Source organism: Botrytis porri, assembly GCF_014898465.1.
Source record: "Botrytis porri strain MUCL 3234 chromosome Unknown BPOR_002, whole genome shotgun sequence".
Lineage (NCBI taxonomy): Eukaryota > Fungi > Ascomycota > Leotiomycetes > Helotiales > Sclerotiniaceae > Botrytis > Botrytis porri.
The window spans coordinates 646396-663915 of record NW_024066076.1 but is presented as its reverse complement, the minus strand read 5'-3'; the positions used below and the strand labels follow the sequence as shown (position 1 = coordinate 663915).

Below are 17520 nucleotides of genomic sequence, written 5' to 3'. Positions count from 1 at the left end.
TGTGGCTCAATAAAGATCCTGAATCTCCACCCGATGTGATAAGTCAAAAGATCGACAACAAAATGTGATGGATCAAAGAACAAATCCGAAGTCGAAGGATGATTTGTACGTGAGTTAAGGCCTTACGGAGAAGAACCAGGGACGACAAATGGACGATTTGTAGATATTCTGAGGGGTTTACACTCAATCAAATCTTGGAATGAATTAAACAAACGAGCGATTCGAAGAAGAAGATGAACGGGATAAAACTTTTGAACCAAATTCAATTGAATTCAATGAATGAAGACTGATAGAATATGGGGAATTGCGATACCTAGTAAGGGGAAAAGAAAACCAACACGTTGGTTGCCTCTCTTGTCATCTTGAAACCTTATCTCTCTCATGCAGGTGAGGTGGGATTGTTGTCGCGGTCGCGAAGTGAAAGAAAGAAAAAAAAAAGAAAAGAAACGCGATCTCAACTGCCAAATTCTAAATGAAGTATCCCTGAAAACACGAGGTCACGAGATCACGAAATCTTCGGTCGGATAATAATCGGCTCCGAATGAAGGTGGTCGCTGTTAAGAATGGAGTTGGTAGTTCCTTCAATTTTGTTCTCTGGAATTTGAAAACTAATTAACCCGTTCTATTGTTCAAGATAGATTCGGATATTCAAATGTCTTTTGAGGTTTATTCAAATTCCATACACTCAGAACATGACTTAGCGGTCATGTTGAAATGTCACTTCCACTGATACTTTGGACTTTTTCATCCGTTCATGTCGAGAATGTCTTTTATTACATTGGATGCCACAATCTGCATACAAACTTCGATCCTAAAATATATTCTCGATGCAATCATGGGCTGAAAGCTGTTTTGCGAGCAAAGAAATCTTATCTTTCTGCCCTTGCATGTATTCAGATGTTCCAAGTATTATTTTATTGGTGGCGCGATGGAGAAAAAACAAATCCTCTGATCAAATCGTTCTTTTGAGACCTGCCTATAGGCTTTTCTGTATGTCTTACTATCAACTCCTGTGTTCCCTTCCCCAAAAGTCCGCATCACTCTATTCTTGTTTGCGCCATCTCTCCATGGTTGATAGTTTTCAGCCATATCCTCGAAGCTGGTCTGAGTCAACTTCATCTACCTTTATCTTTTCTAAGAGACATATGGATTTCTCCTCACCCCTTGGTGGCTTCAAGAATTTGCTTGAGCTTTCAATTATTTAGTATTTCAATACTCTCTGCCTTGCTCCATTTCTCACTTCTCCTTCATTCTCATCATTCATTGTCCTTCTTTTTGCATTTAAACCCTCCATTTTTCTGGAGGTTCGTCAACACCATCCTTTAAGCATCAATCGTTTTGCTCAAAGTAATCATGGCACCACGTTCGTTAAGAGATTTGTTATTCTTTGCGGCCACCTTTGGTGTTGCAAGTGCAAGCATCAAATTAGAGGGTCGTAATCCTCAACACTTGGATCTTGCACCACGTCAGGCAAATTGTCCACCTCCAGTGACAGTCACTGTTTATCCAAGCTTTTGCTCAGCTGCGCCATCTTCTACTGTTGCAACCTCTTCGGGTCTCCCTACATCCAGTGCGGGACCTGAATCGATAACCACTACGGCACCAATCGTCTCTAGCCAATCGACTTCGAATCCTGCTGCGACTAGTAGTGCCTTGGAGCCAACTTCTTCTGGTAGTAACCTTCCAGAGTCGACGTTGATTTCCGGGAGTTCAGGAAGTCCCTCTTCATCAATTGGTCCTATCTCATCTCAGGGAAGTGTATTTCCAACTCCTTCGAGCTCCGCGGTTGCATCAAGTCTCTCATCGATCCTTCCTTCTTCGGTACTTCCCACTTTCAGTATTTCCGAATCACAATTATCTTCAGTATATATTTCGGTTACCAGTACTTTATCCTCCGAAGCTGTTCCTTCCAGCAGTAATGTTCTCTCCACCGTCCCAGGATCCTCCTCCGTAGCTGCTAGCGCGTCAGATTCTGTTAGTGGTAGCTTGTCAACCGTGATCAACTCGAATACCCCTACCTCCTCCGGAGTCGCAGCTACTTCATCAAATATTCTCTCCTCAGTTGTGGCTACTTCTTCTGATTTACCAGTCCAATCTTCAGCCGCATTATCGACGGAAATCACTGTGGGTACTTCCACTGTTCTCGAGACATCTTCGTCCTCTAGTAGCACCATTATTTCAATTGAGTCATCTTCATCTGTAGCTGCTAGCACTTCCGTGCAAATGACTTCCAGCTCAGCCGTTCTTTCGCAAAGCTCAGCTATCGAAACCGGTGTATCAAGTCTTTCATCTGAAGTTTCCATTTCTTCAATTTCGTTATCGTCTTCGCTTTCTTCTGAGTCGGCATCAACTTCTGGAAGTTCATTGATTTCCGCATCTGCGACGGACTCGGCATCCGCTTCCAGTAGCTTAACTTTATCCGAATCGGTATCTACTTCGGGTACATCGATAACATCTGGGTCCACATCGGCGTCTGCAACTTCCGCTGTAGAATCCGGCAGTGTTTCCAGTTTGTCTTCTGGAATTGCTAGCTCATTCATCAGTCAAGAATCCAGCTCAGGTGTTCTCACCGTCTCGAGTTCAACCGTATCGGAATCGGTATCTGGATCTGCTAGTGCAACTATATCCGAAGAATCTTCATCAATATCTTCGACCGCTAGCTCGGTTTTTGAAAGTGGTACTTCATCAGTCTCATCTTATACCGCTATAAGCTCCACAATCACAGGATCTGTATCTTCGATTGAATCCAGCTCACAGCCAACAGTAACTTTGAGTTCACTTTCAGTAACTTCCGTTTCGAGCTCCGAGTCTACTTTAGGACCCAGTAGTTCGATAATTTCGTTTCTACCATCTTCTACCATTGCTGTATCCAGCGGAGCTGCTTCCTCGTCTGCTGCAATTAGCTCGAGTGCCGTTATATCCTCGACCCCCGCAGCTAGCTCCAGTGCTACCACTACCGGAACGTCAATTACTGGACCAACTCAGGTTCCATCCATTGATACTGCTGCTGGTGTTTACGAGGAAATAGGTTGCTTCTTGGATTCTACCTTCGATGGTTTCCCGTTGACTCCACCTCCCATGCCTGTCAATAACAACAGCTCTCCGACTGTTACTGACACACCCGCTAGCTGTGCATTGTTCTGTTCCACCGCGAACAATGGTGGTCCATTCACATACATGGGAATTGAACCAGAACATTGTTACTGTTCAAATGGATTCAATCTCGGCCAACCAGAAGGTATATGCAACTTTCCATGTCCAGGTGATCCATCGCAATCTTGTGGAGGAAATTCGGCAGCCAAAAGATTCTCGCGACGTAACGGTCCACCTTCAATCGTCGCTTACCAACTTATTCCTGCTGCTGTATCATCTTCTACTATTAGCTCATCGCCAGCTACTTCCTCATCTGTTCAATCTTCCGGAAGTGGCATATCTTCTGCTGCCTCTAGCACAATTCCTGGATCCGCATCAGCTAGTCTCACCTCTTCGGCTGCTTCTTCTTCGATTGCCTCGAGTCAAGTATCTTCTTTAACCTCCGAAGTATCCGAAATTGCCTCCTCGACTGTTCCAAGCCAATCTGCTTCGGCATCTGCTAGTACAAGCTCCTCTGGAGTTTTATCTAGTACTTTACAGTCCTCTTCTTTGGCATCTCAACCCGCAACAGTTAGCTCCAGTATTCTTCTGTCCTCAGAAGTTCCTGCAACGACTTCAAATGTCGGATCCTCAAGTGCCGTATCTTCGAATGTCGCATCTTCGATTATAGCATCCTCCAGCGGTATAGTTTCATCAAGTGGAGCTGTTAGCACTTCTGCAATTTCTGAAACTTCTTCAAGCATTTTAACCGGTTCATCCGCCGTTTCTTCGGTAATTTTATCCAGTCAAAGTACTATTGAGCCAACGACTTCATCTGCTTCTTCCACTGCCATCCAAACCACTTCTATCTTCAGTTCTGCTGAGTCGAGTACTACTCAACCTTCAATATCTTCCAGTGGTGTACCAACCAATGTTGAGCCATCGATCTCATCCAGCGCTATATCAACTTCTGAAACAGCTCTCACCAGTGTTGTACCAACCAGTAGTGTAGAATCTTCAATCTCATCCAGTGAAATCATTAGCACTTCAGCACTACCTTCCAGCAATGTTGAACAATCCACTAGCCAAGCTACGACTGCCCCCTCGAGCACGAGTGAGCAATCATCAATCACTTCTTCTGTACTTCCAGAATCTAGCACTATTTCCAGTAGTGCTCAGTCAGCCACCTCTTTGGCTTCTACGACTTCCGAATTCTCTTCGACAATTGCTTCAGAATCCAGCACTATTCCAAATTCTGTGCTCCCCACCACTTCAGCCGCTTCCACCAGCGAAATCCAGAGTTCATCCACCACCTCTGATCTCCCCAGCAGTACATTATTCTCCTCCTCAGCTGAATCCTCCTCGATTCTACCGATTTCCTCTGCTGCCCCATCTTCATTCTCTACCCGTATCTCCTCAAGTTCGAGTTCGAGCACCACTTCCACTTGTCCAGCGGCAACAATCACAAATGGTGGATTTGAATCTGGATCTTTGTCTCCATGGGCACCTAGAAGTGATGGTATTGCCAACGCCAAGAGTAACGTTGTTATCAACAACCCTGCCGTTGCTCATACTGGTAACTCTTACCTGTAAGTTTTCCCTTCCTTTTTTCCTGTTCTCATTCATCCCTTTCAAAAAATCCCAAACTGACACCCACTTCCTAGCCAAATAACCATGACTCAAGACTTCTTGTCTCTCATCCAACAAACCACTACCATCTGTCCCACCACCAAATCCCTCACTGTCACAGCCTGGGGTCAAGCTGCCAAGTCACGCGACTGCTGGCTTCAAATCTGTGTTAACAAAGATAGTTATTGTTCCGTTCCCACCCCTCTCAAGAAGGGTAAATGGAAGAAGAATAAACTCGTTTACAAACCAAAGAAGAACTTGGTTGGCAAGACAGATGCCAAGGTACAGATTTATACCGAGTGTAGAGGAGAGAGCGATGGTATGGTATTGGTTGATGATGTGGTTATCACCAAGACGAAGTTGAACGCCAGAGAAATGGCGCCCCAATTGGCGCCAAGAATGGGGACTTTGAAGATGATCGATGCTTAGAATGTTATTTTTCATTCGTTGAGAGGGAATACATTTGAAATCTGGGTGTGTACGCTAGTGTTGTTGGCGAAGGGAGAGCGAGATAATGTGGGGAAAAGGGGAGGATTAGATGCGATTTTTTCTTTTGTTCTACTAAGTTTTTTAGATTTTGATTTCGAGTTGAAGTTCATTTCTTAGGGGGGTCTAGGGTTAAGATAAGATAAGGATATGAGAAACAATGTATGAGGGAAATATAACGATGGATTTGACGGATGTTTTCCTTGATTAACTTTACGTGTTAGTTATGTATGAGGTTAGACAATGTTATATCTATAGAGGTACCTTAATTTGATATGGTATTAGCTCCTGATTTTCACGATTGTTGGTTGTTGATTAGATATCTCTTACTTGATTATGGTGAACCCGTGGGGCTTGTGTTTGTGCAATGGAGTATGATGCGGAGAATACCCCGCACTTTAGGTTATACCGCCTTGAGTTCGTGGTGGCAGAATTAAGCACGGTGGCTAAAGGTTAATCAGATGCAAGGGGCTCGCTCGGGTGTCAGTGTCACATCACGTCATTGGTCAATGCGCTCGCGTCTTGTTATTCAATCAATGTTTTTCATTGAACTTTTTTTTTGTCAGCCCGTTATATTTTTAATCCATTAATCGCAAGCCCACTCATCAACCAACCCACTATTGTTCCTGCCTTGTGTCGTTATATCGTTATATCGTTATATCGTTCCTTTTTTTTAGTCCTTTCCTTTTCGTTGCTGTTTCCGTTTTCGAACTCCAGGCTCCATGCATGATATTCCATCTCTTTTCTCGCACATGGTACACTTGATTCGTGTATATATATATGTACCGATCGAACGACATAGCAAGTGCTACTCCTAGTATAAGTATTAAAGCTACTGCCCCCCACAATTCCCATAGAAACCCGCATCGAAGACTCGAATGTTGTCTCTTGCCGCGGCGGTATAGTACTGGGTGACTATTGCTTGATCACCACTGTACGCGAGGGTAGAAGATGCGTAGGTGGTAGAGTGATGGGTGTTATTGGTGTAGTCTTGGGTGCGGTTGGTTGAGAGGGTGGATTGTTCGGTGGGGGATGTTTGGGTTGGGGTTGTGGATGGGGAAGAGGAGTTGGGACTGTGTTGGGGGTGGATTATTAGTGTGTGTTGTTGGGGGAGGTATGGTAAGGGAATGCGAGATGGGAGATGGGAGAATGGGAGATGAGAGATGGGCTGTGGATGTGTGAAGTGATTTTTGATTCGGAAAGATGTTGAAGGAGAAAAGGTAAAGGTGTGTATGCCAAGAGGGGATGGGATACATGAGCCATGCAAGATGATGAGAGCCTCTGGGTGGAAATGATATAGATGGAAAAACAGTTGTGTATGGATTGGACAGATACAAAAAGGGTAGAGGCCAGATGGAGGAAAGAGGATGGGAGAGGACGAGAGTCGGGTGTACTAAGTAGTAGTGAAAGGTCCCGGGAAAAGATGGAAGCAGAGGACGAAGTGGCAGATAGGGAGACACGAATGTGTGAGAGAATAGCAATATTAGAGCATGGAAGAGCGAAGCGTAAAAGCACAGTATGGAGTACGAGAGATGTAGTACAAGAGCGCAGCGAGAAGTGGCATCGAAGACGAGAAATGATATGAGAGAATTGAATTTGTGAATTTTTCGAAAAAAGATAACTCATGAAAGTCGGAAAAGAAAAGAGAAAGGGAATTCACTCACTCGAAAGTGTCTGAGCCTTGTACAGCAGTGTTGGAAGTTTGGCTAGCCATGATGATGGTGCTACACGGGATATTCACGTGATACTGGATAGGGATTGGTATTCTTGAGGTGAATATGGATATTGTAGGAGGTAATTGAGATTGAGGAGATGAGTTTAGAAAGGATGTCATTGCGACGAGACATATGGGTTTATATAATTAGCTAGCTATCAGGCCAAGACTTACCTGTGTTTGGAAAGATTAGAGTTTGAATGTAATGAATTAGCATAGTGGGGCATGGAATCAAGAACTGACTAAAACTGCAGTCATGCCAATTGACTCCTCCAGCTGGGGTTGAAGAGCAAGGCTGTCTTCATGTAAGCGAAATAAGAGGCGGGAATTGATTCCTCTTTCAAAGAACTGCTTAGTTGGATTATAAATTCATCTCAAATCCAATATTAAATGCTGAAAAGACCAAGCGAAAATTTGAGCCTTTTTTATATAAATAGTAAGAATTATATGTATTTCATACAATATTGAAGAGAGATTCGAATTATCAAAGTCCTTTTGAATGGTGTTCAACTTCCACCTTTTATTTCGCTTATGTAGAGGCTGTTAAGATATTGGTTGAAATTATATTACCCGAGTTGTCAAAGCGGTATGCTCATTACCTACTTAGCATTGACGAGATGGAGTAGAAAAAGATCAAAATGGTTTTATCCGCGTCATTAAAGCGGCAAGCTCGCTACATAGTGAGTATTCTATAAGATAGAGTGTTTATTGAGGCCCGCCTCCCAAAACCAATCAAAAACCGCATATCAAGAAATCTGGTTAGAATTGCAAAATTCTTTTTAATCAGATCGTTCACGTTGGCTAGGTCCTCGGTATAAACTCTTATATTCCAATTGGGTGAGAGTTGCCCGCACCAATTTATCTGTCGAGAAGTGACTGTCACCTCATGAGTAAATGTTACGGACTCTTTAAGCAGCGTGACATAAATCCAACAACAGAATCCTGGTTCAGACCATTTTGAGGTTTTCTATGCCGGCTTACACCATATTTTCTCATCTCTTTACGCCAATTTCGCGGGCGGAGTGCCTCGCATATGCACTGTGCAGGCAATAAACAAATTGAACCTGTTAAAATGATATTAGACATGAGATAGGAGTCGTTTACTTTTCAGGAATTTTCGATGATCCTCAACTGTCGTCCATCCTTATGCATCATCAGCATGGACACGATGTTTCATTACCATTTTCAACATCGAGATTGACGCACAGGGATACAAATCCTCCACGGTATTGAAGCTGTTAAAATTTGTTTTTTCGAGACTTTTACCCAATTTCACTGCAGTTTCGGTGACCTTTTTTTGCTTTATTCGAATGTAGAAAGTCACACACAGATCACAGAAATTATTTTTTCGCGCAATTTGAACATACAGTCGTAACAAAAATTGGCCGTCTGATTCTAGATTCGCAACCATGGTTCTTTTAATTTACGAAACGTTCAATTGTACGAGACAATGTCGACTGGTAAGGCTGAGGATATGTTGTTGTCGCAATTGTGAATCTTTCCGGCTATGAGCTACCCATGCCTGTCATTCTAAGTCACCCAAAGCCACCATACATAACGCCAGATGTTGTGGCCGAGATCACATGTAGCGCGGCCAATCATTTGTTCTTTCGACGACTTTAGGCTCAATGAGGCGTTTCTTCATCATGCTAATTAACTTCTGCCAAGCATCGGTTCCTGGAATTCGAGAAGCTCTCCAAGACTTGTCCAAGGCTTGAGCTGGGGTTTTCTGGTTCTTAGGAGCTTAGTAAAATCGCAATGAAGATTGTTGATATTCACATAATTCCACCTAATCAACGCCATTTCATCACTTGGATGTTTTTGAACCATGCATGGACACCAAATCGCTATTCAAATTAATTGAGAGAAGGTTTGTAAAGACGTAGTGAAATCTCTAGATATCCTTTAGTTCTTTTACGGAAGACTTACAAGAAATGATGGCGGCACCGCTACTGTCGATCAATTGATCTTACCAGGCTACCAAATAAGTATCACTGTCACCAAATAATTATCACTGTCAGATGGTAATTATTAGTACCTAAGTAGGCATGGGTTGTGGGATCTGCTGATAAGGATAAATGTATTGCCGGCATCCGAGGGGCCCCTGATTGTCGGGCAACATGCGCAGCTCCCGTGGTTCGGGTGTTGCGGTCTTTAGACAATTACTCGTGTATAGAAATAAGGTTTATATAACGTGCATGCTTGCATTCAATATTATAATAAGCGTATGTAGTACACACATAGATACCTAGGTAGTATCGTATCCAGACTTTATGGTAGTATTGACTCGTGTGGAGGGAGGCAAGGATGTCTATTGAATATCTGGTGCAGCTGAGTAACAGAAAGTTTTTTTACTGCTTTTCATACACATTTTACAAATTGGATTATTTCAGTTGTGGTGATGTCATTGGAGAGCTAAGCTATCGGGTTTATTCTCTCTCTTGATAGGTCGGCTCAAGTTTTGCACATAAGCAAATGTGTATTATATGCCAATAGACGCAGCTGTCCCGGATGGAATTCGGCTGCTTCGTCTGTGAATTCAGGACAAAAATTGAATTTCGCAATGGAAACAAGCTTTGGCCACTGAGGCTTAATTGAGGTTTCAAGTGAGGTTACACCTCTCCAAACCACGCGTGGTTGTTTACGCAAGATTCTACAAGGAGGGAAGCTGAGATAGGTTCCGAAATTCCCTTGCCTTTGAAGCTATGTTTTGGCGCCGATGAGTACTGTATTGCAAGTACCTCGTGGGTTTTAGGAATACTCTATGCATCAAATCTCTAATGCAGTGGAATTTTCAGGCTCTGGAGGGGAAAGAAGAGTTTCTGACGCTTATTCTGAGCTTTTCATGATCGATCATGTATAAAAAGCAATCTTTTTTATCTTTTGTTTCGAAAGTCCACACAGGTGTTCACCTGGAATTTATTTCAAGAGTAGATATAAGATGAAAGGACTAGTGAAGAGAGAGTAGTCAGAAGGCGAAGGAAATTGTTAATCAACAATACGCTTTCTTTGCCTATACGAAAACCATTACTGTCTGTTTCTTTGAGTGGCCTCTTTATATACATGCTAAGTAGCCATCACTATTCAAGCACCACACATATCCAAGAAAGTCCTATGTTTACTCCTCATATTATTTCACTCGGCTTGGAACAATGTGTGCGAGATGTTTGTGAAGGGGTTGTGAAATGTCGATCATAATTAAGAACTAGTCTATATCCAATCAAAATACCAAGAATATTTTGTTGCTGACTTTCATCAGGCCCACTTGTTCTTGAACTGATCCAACTTATTCCACTGCATCTTTCCTATATTCAATGTTGCTTTCGCTTTTTCTCAAGTGCCAACACAATGAAACATCCAATTTTGTCTTGCGTAGAATGACCCAGGTATCATATCGACATCCTCTATTCACTATCTTCATTATGATAGTTGTGGTAAAAGGCTGCATCGAAGTCTTGCAACTTGTTCTTCATCTTGAACACAGCAACGGCAACGGTTTTTCCTCCAGTAACATGTTGTTGATTGATTGATGCATGAGGTACAGGCAAGTCGGAGTCTGTGAGGTAGTAATTGATGCGGTTTGCGGAGAGGCAAGTGGCTTCGAAACAGGTAGTGTTGGATGTGACGTTGAGACTAAGAAGAAGGCTTTATTAGATGAGGCAACAATAAGGGTGTAAGAGAGATTGAGTGGGAGGAAATGCAATAGAGTTTGAACGTTTGTGGCAGATAGTAGGAGAATACGAGTGAGTATTCATTCAGCCAAATTCTAACAACAAGGAATTCCTTGAGATTATTTCGGGGATGGATTCCAACACGACAAGGACATGAACTCACTCGGATGCCACGAATCCTCGTACGGCTGCAGTAGAGCTCTCAGTGGGGTTTGACATGATGATCTTGTAAAGTATGTGGAAGTGGTTTTTGTAGCTTTATATATTGCACGTGATATCTGGATACAATTATTGAAATACTAGGAGATGGACGGAGAATAGAACATGATTTCATAAGGGAAAAAGACTTTTTTTATGTGCAATTCTACTTCGGTGAGACGGGTTGTCTGGAATTTCCCAGGAATTGACATTTACCTTTCTGACTATGATCACAATGTTATGTTGCGTTGATAAAACAAAAAGATTCACGAAAGATCGGATGTGCAGGTGGGAAAGGTTCTAGTAATACGGCTCTGTACCACCATAAATTTCATGCATGAACGTTGCAATCTTAGTTTTGCCCCAAAGCGTCATTGGAACAAGTGGGGCGCCACAGATTTGGTAGGGTACTACCAATCATATAGCAACCATCAGATCTACTGCTTGCGTGATCCAATCTCTAGAAGATATTTACATTGATTCAACTCTTGAGAAACAGGCGAATGAAAATCTCCTATCGCACAGCTTGTAATTGTGATCTGCCGTTTTTTTCCTCACTAGCGTAACTTATCATGCCGCTACAAATTTCTATCCGAATTTCGAACTTTAAGATGGTTGGACGATATACTGGCGCAGTAGAGAAACGACGTTTATTTTCGACATAACCGTGATCAATCGCCTCCAACAGACATGCAAGAATTAAATCCGATATACACAGAACTATCCAGCTCCGATAGAAATGAAATTCGAGATGAGCTAAATCGAGTAGTTCGGTGTTCAAGAGTACATAAAACTATATGTTATCACTCGTCTCACGATATAAGCAAGCGAATTCAATAATACTGGGATAAACATGTAAAGTTGGCTTGTGTGTTTATGTCCAAAAGATCGAGCTTCATATTCCCTGCCGGAAGTTAAGCATCATCACTTTATCCTTCGCTTGCATTTATGTGTGAGTGTATCTTCAACAATGAGGTATTCACGTGATCCAGCCCCGCTTTTAATGCCTGTGGCTGCAGCTGCAGCTTACATACCCGATTGCGTAAGGATGCCACGTTAGCTATTATGATTTTCTGGCTTACCTTGATATGGCTATCACTATTTCATAATTGCTATACGATACTGAGCGAGTCAGCATTATGGGGATAGTTCAAGAGTACACGTCCCACAAAAGGCTAAGCGAGTTTTTAAAGGGGAAGCTTCGCATTATTTCCTGACAAGATATTTTCCACTCAAAAGCAAACAACTGAACAAATTTATACCCCTCCACACTCCATGAAATGTTTCTGAATGCTGACATAATAGCACTAGGCTTTTAGAGAATCGACAAGTGATCTCCTTACTCCGTCCGAGCCCAACCATAAATTTTTGATTCAATTGCCCTTCTCCGGATGCTATCTCTAGGCTGATGCATCGTACAAGCTACGAATTCAAGAGTCACTATTGCTCCGATCATTAGAATTATTGTTACCCCCCACTGTTATTACCATCAAAAGCCTTATCGAATTCCTCCAGCATAGCACCCATTCTATATCCGGCGGCTGCCACTCTGTTGAACTGTTTATGAACACTAGCTTGAGGATTCTTGACAATTGTTGCGTATGGTACAGAGGCATACGGGCCTTGGAGGTAGCTACGAATGCGAGAGGCCGCGATTCTTTTGGATTTCGCGGACTTGGCAGAGGAAGGTCGGAGAGATGAGATATTCTTTAGGCTAGACATGAGAGGCCACTGTTAGTATACTTCAAAGCGAATTAAGATAAGTAGAATAAGGGTCTATCAGATATAGTATTGAGCGCAGGTGATAAGATTGAACAAGAAACGACACGAGAAGGTGACTCTGAGAAGTTGATCTTGGAAGGAAAGAGGTAAGTGTACAGCCATGATTAAATCGAGGAAAGCACTGAGAAATAATGAAAAGAAAGCATAAATTAGACCGAGAGAAAGGTATGAACTACGAATATAAATGCGTTCGATCGGGAATAGTATAGAAATCGAAATAGATCAGAAGAGTGAAAATCGAGGTGTTAAGCAAGGGCCTCGAAGGAGAACATATGATTTTGTCGGAGTCGACCAACATATAAAAGATAAAAGAATCATTTCGTGAGATTTTAACTTACCAAGAGATTTTAGAGCCTCTCAAAACAATTTCGGAAGTTTGGCTAGACATAATGTGAAACGAGGTGGAATTCGTAATGTGACATGAGGGTACGAGTATCGGCGTGCCAATGCACGTGACTTTATTGGAATCACTAATCCTCTGAAGTAAAGTTCGAGAAAAGATAATGAAGTTGAAGATTAGTTATTGCATTTGGAAAACAATCTCGGGACTATGATAGTTCTTGTACCTCTTTTCGAATGAGTCGGTCTACCTGCCCGTTGTATAGTACATTTCGTTAAAAAAATCCGTCTGACACGTCAAGGCAAATTGCGAACCATAGTGCTCGGTGTATACTTTGTTAATTAAAATCCGTCTGGCATTAAATTATAAGGCAAAATGTGAACACTCTTCTGAACCTTCTTCCGAACCACGGTGTTCGGTAAGAATGTTCCCAGGAAACAGGTTTGGCGGCTCGCTTGAACAGTTTCTACCAAGGCATGCCAAGGATATTTGCAAAATAAGCCTCGTTCTCCGTATTGTGCAAACTCAGGCGATATTAAGGTAACAAAACATTTTCTTCTAATTATTGCGCAATTTAGCCTCTTTATCACTTTCAGATACAGGGTTAGAATATAATGACTTGATATCTGATCTTTTATGTCATGCATCCTATATTCTCGAAATCTCGTTATGAACTTCACACTACCCGGATGTGCTTCGCTTGAGGTATTATTTTCAATAATAACTATTTTCCGTAGTAAATGTGTTCTCGTGTTTACATTCAAAGAGATTTGAGATAATCGTTTTATAATTTATTCTTATTGGGGGAATGTGTTACAGAAAAATTCTCAAAAATTCCGGTTGATTGTTTGGCAACTCAAGAACGGAAAGTTAACCGATTTTGGATTGATTTTTTCATCTGTGGAGTACTATGAATTATCATGCACGATTCTTAAAGATTGACTCAATTTCATTCGCGAAGATTTACTCGGTCCCGTGCTCTAGATACGCCAACGGATGTATGCTGGTTGGTTGCCTTTCCAATTCGGCGCATTATTAGCCAGCAGTTAGAAGTTTGAAGGATCAGAGCTGACTTCTTAAGCCACTGTTTTTTGTTGAGGTTCTCTCTAGCCCACATCTGTCTAGATCAACACGCGTGGATAAAGACTTGCGAACGTTTCTCCTTTGCCGTTTCATCAAACTTTGATACTATTCTAGCACAAAGACGGAGGCAGTCACTATTACTTTTACTGCTCGAATATGCCCACATCAAAATTATACGGCTTTTATCTATGAGTAGAAAGCTCGAATAAATCACGGTATGTTAATATTTCGTGTTCCTTCCTTTTCTTTTCTGCTAAAATTCATTCGGGGCTAAACCTTTAGAAGCTCTAAAGATGAAAGCATTATGTACTACTCATGTTATTGAAGCTCGTATGAATAGGATTAAAATTCATGAATGATAGGAAATTGATTCACTCACGCGACAAATCGTAGAAACATGAATCACTTGGTTGCACTTGAGGCTTGGACTGAAAATCATTCTAGAGATTTTTCCTCTTATTAATGTAAGCTGCCCGATGTAACCTCAGCTATCGGATCACGTCGCATCCATATCTTATCGTCAGTCACACCCGTCAATATTTCTAACATCAACAGCGTTCCCATCACTGATAGACGGCAGAATAAGACTATCCCGACAAAAAAAATTCCTTGGAATGAATGAAAAAGTAATCTGCTTGCCGCGACGCTTATGAATATTTTAAAAACGGGTCTTAACTTAGAAATATTCCAATCCACAAAGAAATTCAACTGACTTCAGGCCTTTTCAGAATTTATTTAGCACCCATCATTCCAAGGATACTTTCTTTGGATCACTAATTGATGAACCAAGGATCAAAAGAGAAAAACACATAAGGATCCCGCCAGAAATGAACTGATTGAGCTGCGATACAACGAATTATTAAACTCGATTGTCAACAAGGAGATAATAGTGCATCCATGGATCTCGAGTTGGGATCAGGAAGAGATCATGGAGGAAGATCTGGCGTATAGAGCTGCAATTGTGTCAGAGAATTAACGATCAGACACTTGGTAAGCTGAACTAATTCTCGGAAGAAATCAACGTTTGGATTGCCCAAAGAACTAATTCCTGCCTCAAAATCAGTGGCCCGAACTATAGGAACGATTATTAAGCCATAACTAGTCCAGGAAGCTCCTCTCCATAACCATGCATCGACTGTAACCTTTATCCTTACTCGATACTGCCATCGATATGCCCATCCTGGTTCCTCCCGCAAAGCAAGCTTCCTGAGAGGTAGCTTACTATGAAGCCAAAGTTCTTTCATGTGTCATAGCTAGTCACGAAACTCAGCAATGTATCTTTTGAGGTCCGCTGCAATAGCTTCCTTGCGAAGCTCAGTGTTTCTTGTACTAGATAATTCGTCGTCGATAATAAAAGGCGAGGTGTAAGGGACAGAGTGATCTGAATCAGCAAGGTAGCGATCCATGCGGTAAGCATAGAGTGATGAGGATCTGCTGGTTTCGGTAGAGGCTGGGATGGAACTGGAATAGTTCGGTGAGGTAGGATTCTCATTCGTTCTGGTTAGATACAAGAGTGTTAGAATTGCTGCTTTGCACTTTGAGATAGGGAGAAATTATCAAGGAAACGATCAACATATGAAGAGGGACAGGAAGTTCAATTGCGATATCAAGTGCATAGTTAGCAGATCTAATTGTTTTGATTTTTAAAACGAAGAGTCAAGTGATGAAGACTGAGAAGGGGAAGATTTGACCATAGTCAGTATCAAGCAAGGGACAGAACGAGGCATCAAAGAAGAAATGGGTTTCCATCGAATCTTGAAAATTCTGGAGTGAAAGGCTTAAGAGATGTGATTTTGAAGTGAAATGTACCACCGATGAAAGAGTAACGGGCGTAGAAAAGAACACTGACCCAGCAATATCGGAGCCGTGGACCGCTAAATTGGAGCATTGGCTCAAGTTAGACATGACAACAGTGCTCGTGAGTGATTTTCGATCGGGTGCTTCGCAAAAGTATTGTGGGTCGATGGTAACAAAAGGAGTCTAGTCTGGAGGGGGTGGTTGAGAGAATGTAGAGGCATACTCAAAGAAGAGAGACTTTATATGATGAACTGAAAATTGGACAAGCTACTAAGCTATAGATAGCAATTTACATGTCATTTAGACTGCCGCGCTTTGAGGATAGGGCTGTCTTTCGCGATAAACTCGAGCCACGAAATTAATGCATCATGCACCATGCCTACTACCAAAGCATGGCATTAGATCGCATCACACAACATCGAATGGTATGTCTCACAACAAGAATCTCATTCAGATTGCTCTTATTTCTTTGTAAATTTAAATTATTGTCCACTCGTCCAACAATTCTTGTTTGTTTCTTTCTGGACAGCAGACACTTGTGTTTTTCGGGTACATCTCCAAGAGTCAGGGATATATAATCAACGCGTGAAATCAATGATATTAAACATAAAGATAATGAGTCAATTAACTAGTATATCAATGAAGTACGGAGGAAATGTCTCGTAAATGTGTACACTAGCACTATTAGAGTCATGCTCAAATATAAAGCATCCTTTAGGCATCATCAGTATCAAAAAGATCAATCAAACGAGGAGTCACCTGAAAGGGAAACATCAAGAAGTTCCAACGGTCTATAAACTTACATTACCCGCAGATGCACGATCAGGCACAAACAATATCGAGCCGTTAGGAGATGCAAGCATTCATACCCGAGCCATTAACTGGGTAAGCTTGGACTAGGATAATAACGGGTGGCTGCTCTACCTGCCGAACCACACTCGGAACGGAACAAACCCGTATGCACTCGGCGAGATAATCATCAGGTGAAACCTTTCTCTTCGCATCCACCACAGAAATTCCAAAAATTTCCAACGATGGTCCAGACCGACTCATCGAAGTGGGAGCAGGCATTCCCGATAATCCATGTGCAAGTGGCGTTTGCACCTGCATATCCGGAAAATATTTGATTGATAGATTGAAAACCACTAACCAGGGGGTAATACCCTATTAAAAGAATTCTCAGTTGCAAACGAAAAGAAATAAATGAGAGCACGAAGTACAATGAAAGATTAGCTACTAGCGAGGCTGAGTCTATATAGGACATGACGCCATAGACTACTGATCACGTTCAACCCATTATTTTTAATCATTCTCCTTGGCGAATAGGAGAGCTATTACTAGCATTTCCGTCTTCATCAAGATAGAGACCTAGTAGTGTCATAGTAAGGAAAATAGGTGGTTACTATCACTAATGATAATTTATGGTTGGCAAATGAAGAATCAAAATTTAAGTGAAGAAAATGAAACACTATTGCTAGGTATCTACTGCTCAAAGTCCAGCCGCCACAAAAACACTTAGAGAAGCTCATCAAAAGTATGAGTCTTGTATTCTTATAGGAGCATAAGGTGCGCTGCTATTATATTAGAGATCATATACCAATGTCCAAGAATTAACCTTGTCCACAAAATCTTAGAAATGTTAGTATACCGTCAATGAATTTGTATCTTCCATTTATCATGAATCCAAACGCTGTGACACGCGCAACATCTCAGATGGTGCTCTGAGAACTGCAAGATCGTGTAATATT

At 41.8% G+C, this 17520-nt stretch overlaps 5 protein-coding genes across 5 annotated transcripts; all 5 read right to left on the bottom strand.

Moving 5' to 3' along the window:
- Nucleotides 1-1502: 1502 nt before the first annotated feature.
- EAF01_001293 (uncharacterized protein) lies at nt 1503-3179 on the bottom strand (the record flags this gene model as incomplete). The annotated part of the gene is made up of 4 exons (XM_038909543.1): nt 1503-1738; nt 1826-2527; nt 2756-2953; nt 3122-3179. The coding sequence occupies 4 exons, from the start codon at nt 3177-3179 to the stop codon at nt 1503-1505; spliced, it is 1194 nt and encodes a 397-aa protein (XP_038774355.1).
- A 471-nt stretch (nt 3180-3650) lies between these two features.
- On the bottom strand, nt 3651-4748 carry EAF01_001292 (uncharacterized protein; the record flags this gene model as incomplete). Its single annotated transcript, XM_038909542.1, has 4 exons — nt 3651-3859; nt 3974-4094; nt 4260-4579; nt 4724-4748. 4 exons carry the CDS (start codon nt 4746-4748, stop codon nt 3651-3653), a joined length of 675 nt encoding a protein of 224 aa, XP_038774354.1.
- Nucleotides 4749-10305: 5557 nt separating this feature from the next.
- On the bottom strand, nt 10306-10791 carry EAF01_001291 (uncharacterized protein; the record flags this gene model as incomplete). The annotated part of the gene is made up of 2 exons (XM_038909541.1): nt 10306-10534; nt 10736-10791. The coding sequence occupies 2 exons, from the start codon at nt 10789-10791 to the stop codon at nt 10306-10308; spliced, it is 285 nt and encodes a 94-aa protein (XP_038774353.1).
- Nucleotides 10792-12237: 1446 nt separating this feature from the next.
- EAF01_001290 (uncharacterized protein) lies at nt 12238-12940 on the bottom strand (the record flags this gene model as incomplete). Its single annotated transcript, XM_038909540.1, has 2 exons — nt 12238-12484; nt 12891-12940. 2 exons carry the CDS (start codon nt 12938-12940, stop codon nt 12238-12240), a joined length of 297 nt encoding a protein of 98 aa, XP_038774352.1.
- A 2288-nt stretch (nt 12941-15228) lies between these two features.
- EAF01_001289 (uncharacterized protein) lies at nt 15229-16882 on the bottom strand (the record flags this gene model as incomplete). Its single annotated transcript, XM_038909539.1, has 3 exons — nt 15229-15472; nt 15825-15955; nt 16727-16882. 3 exons carry the CDS (start codon nt 16880-16882, stop codon nt 15229-15231), a joined length of 531 nt encoding a protein of 176 aa, XP_038774351.1.
- Between the last annotated feature and the right edge of the window lie 638 nt (nt 16883-17520).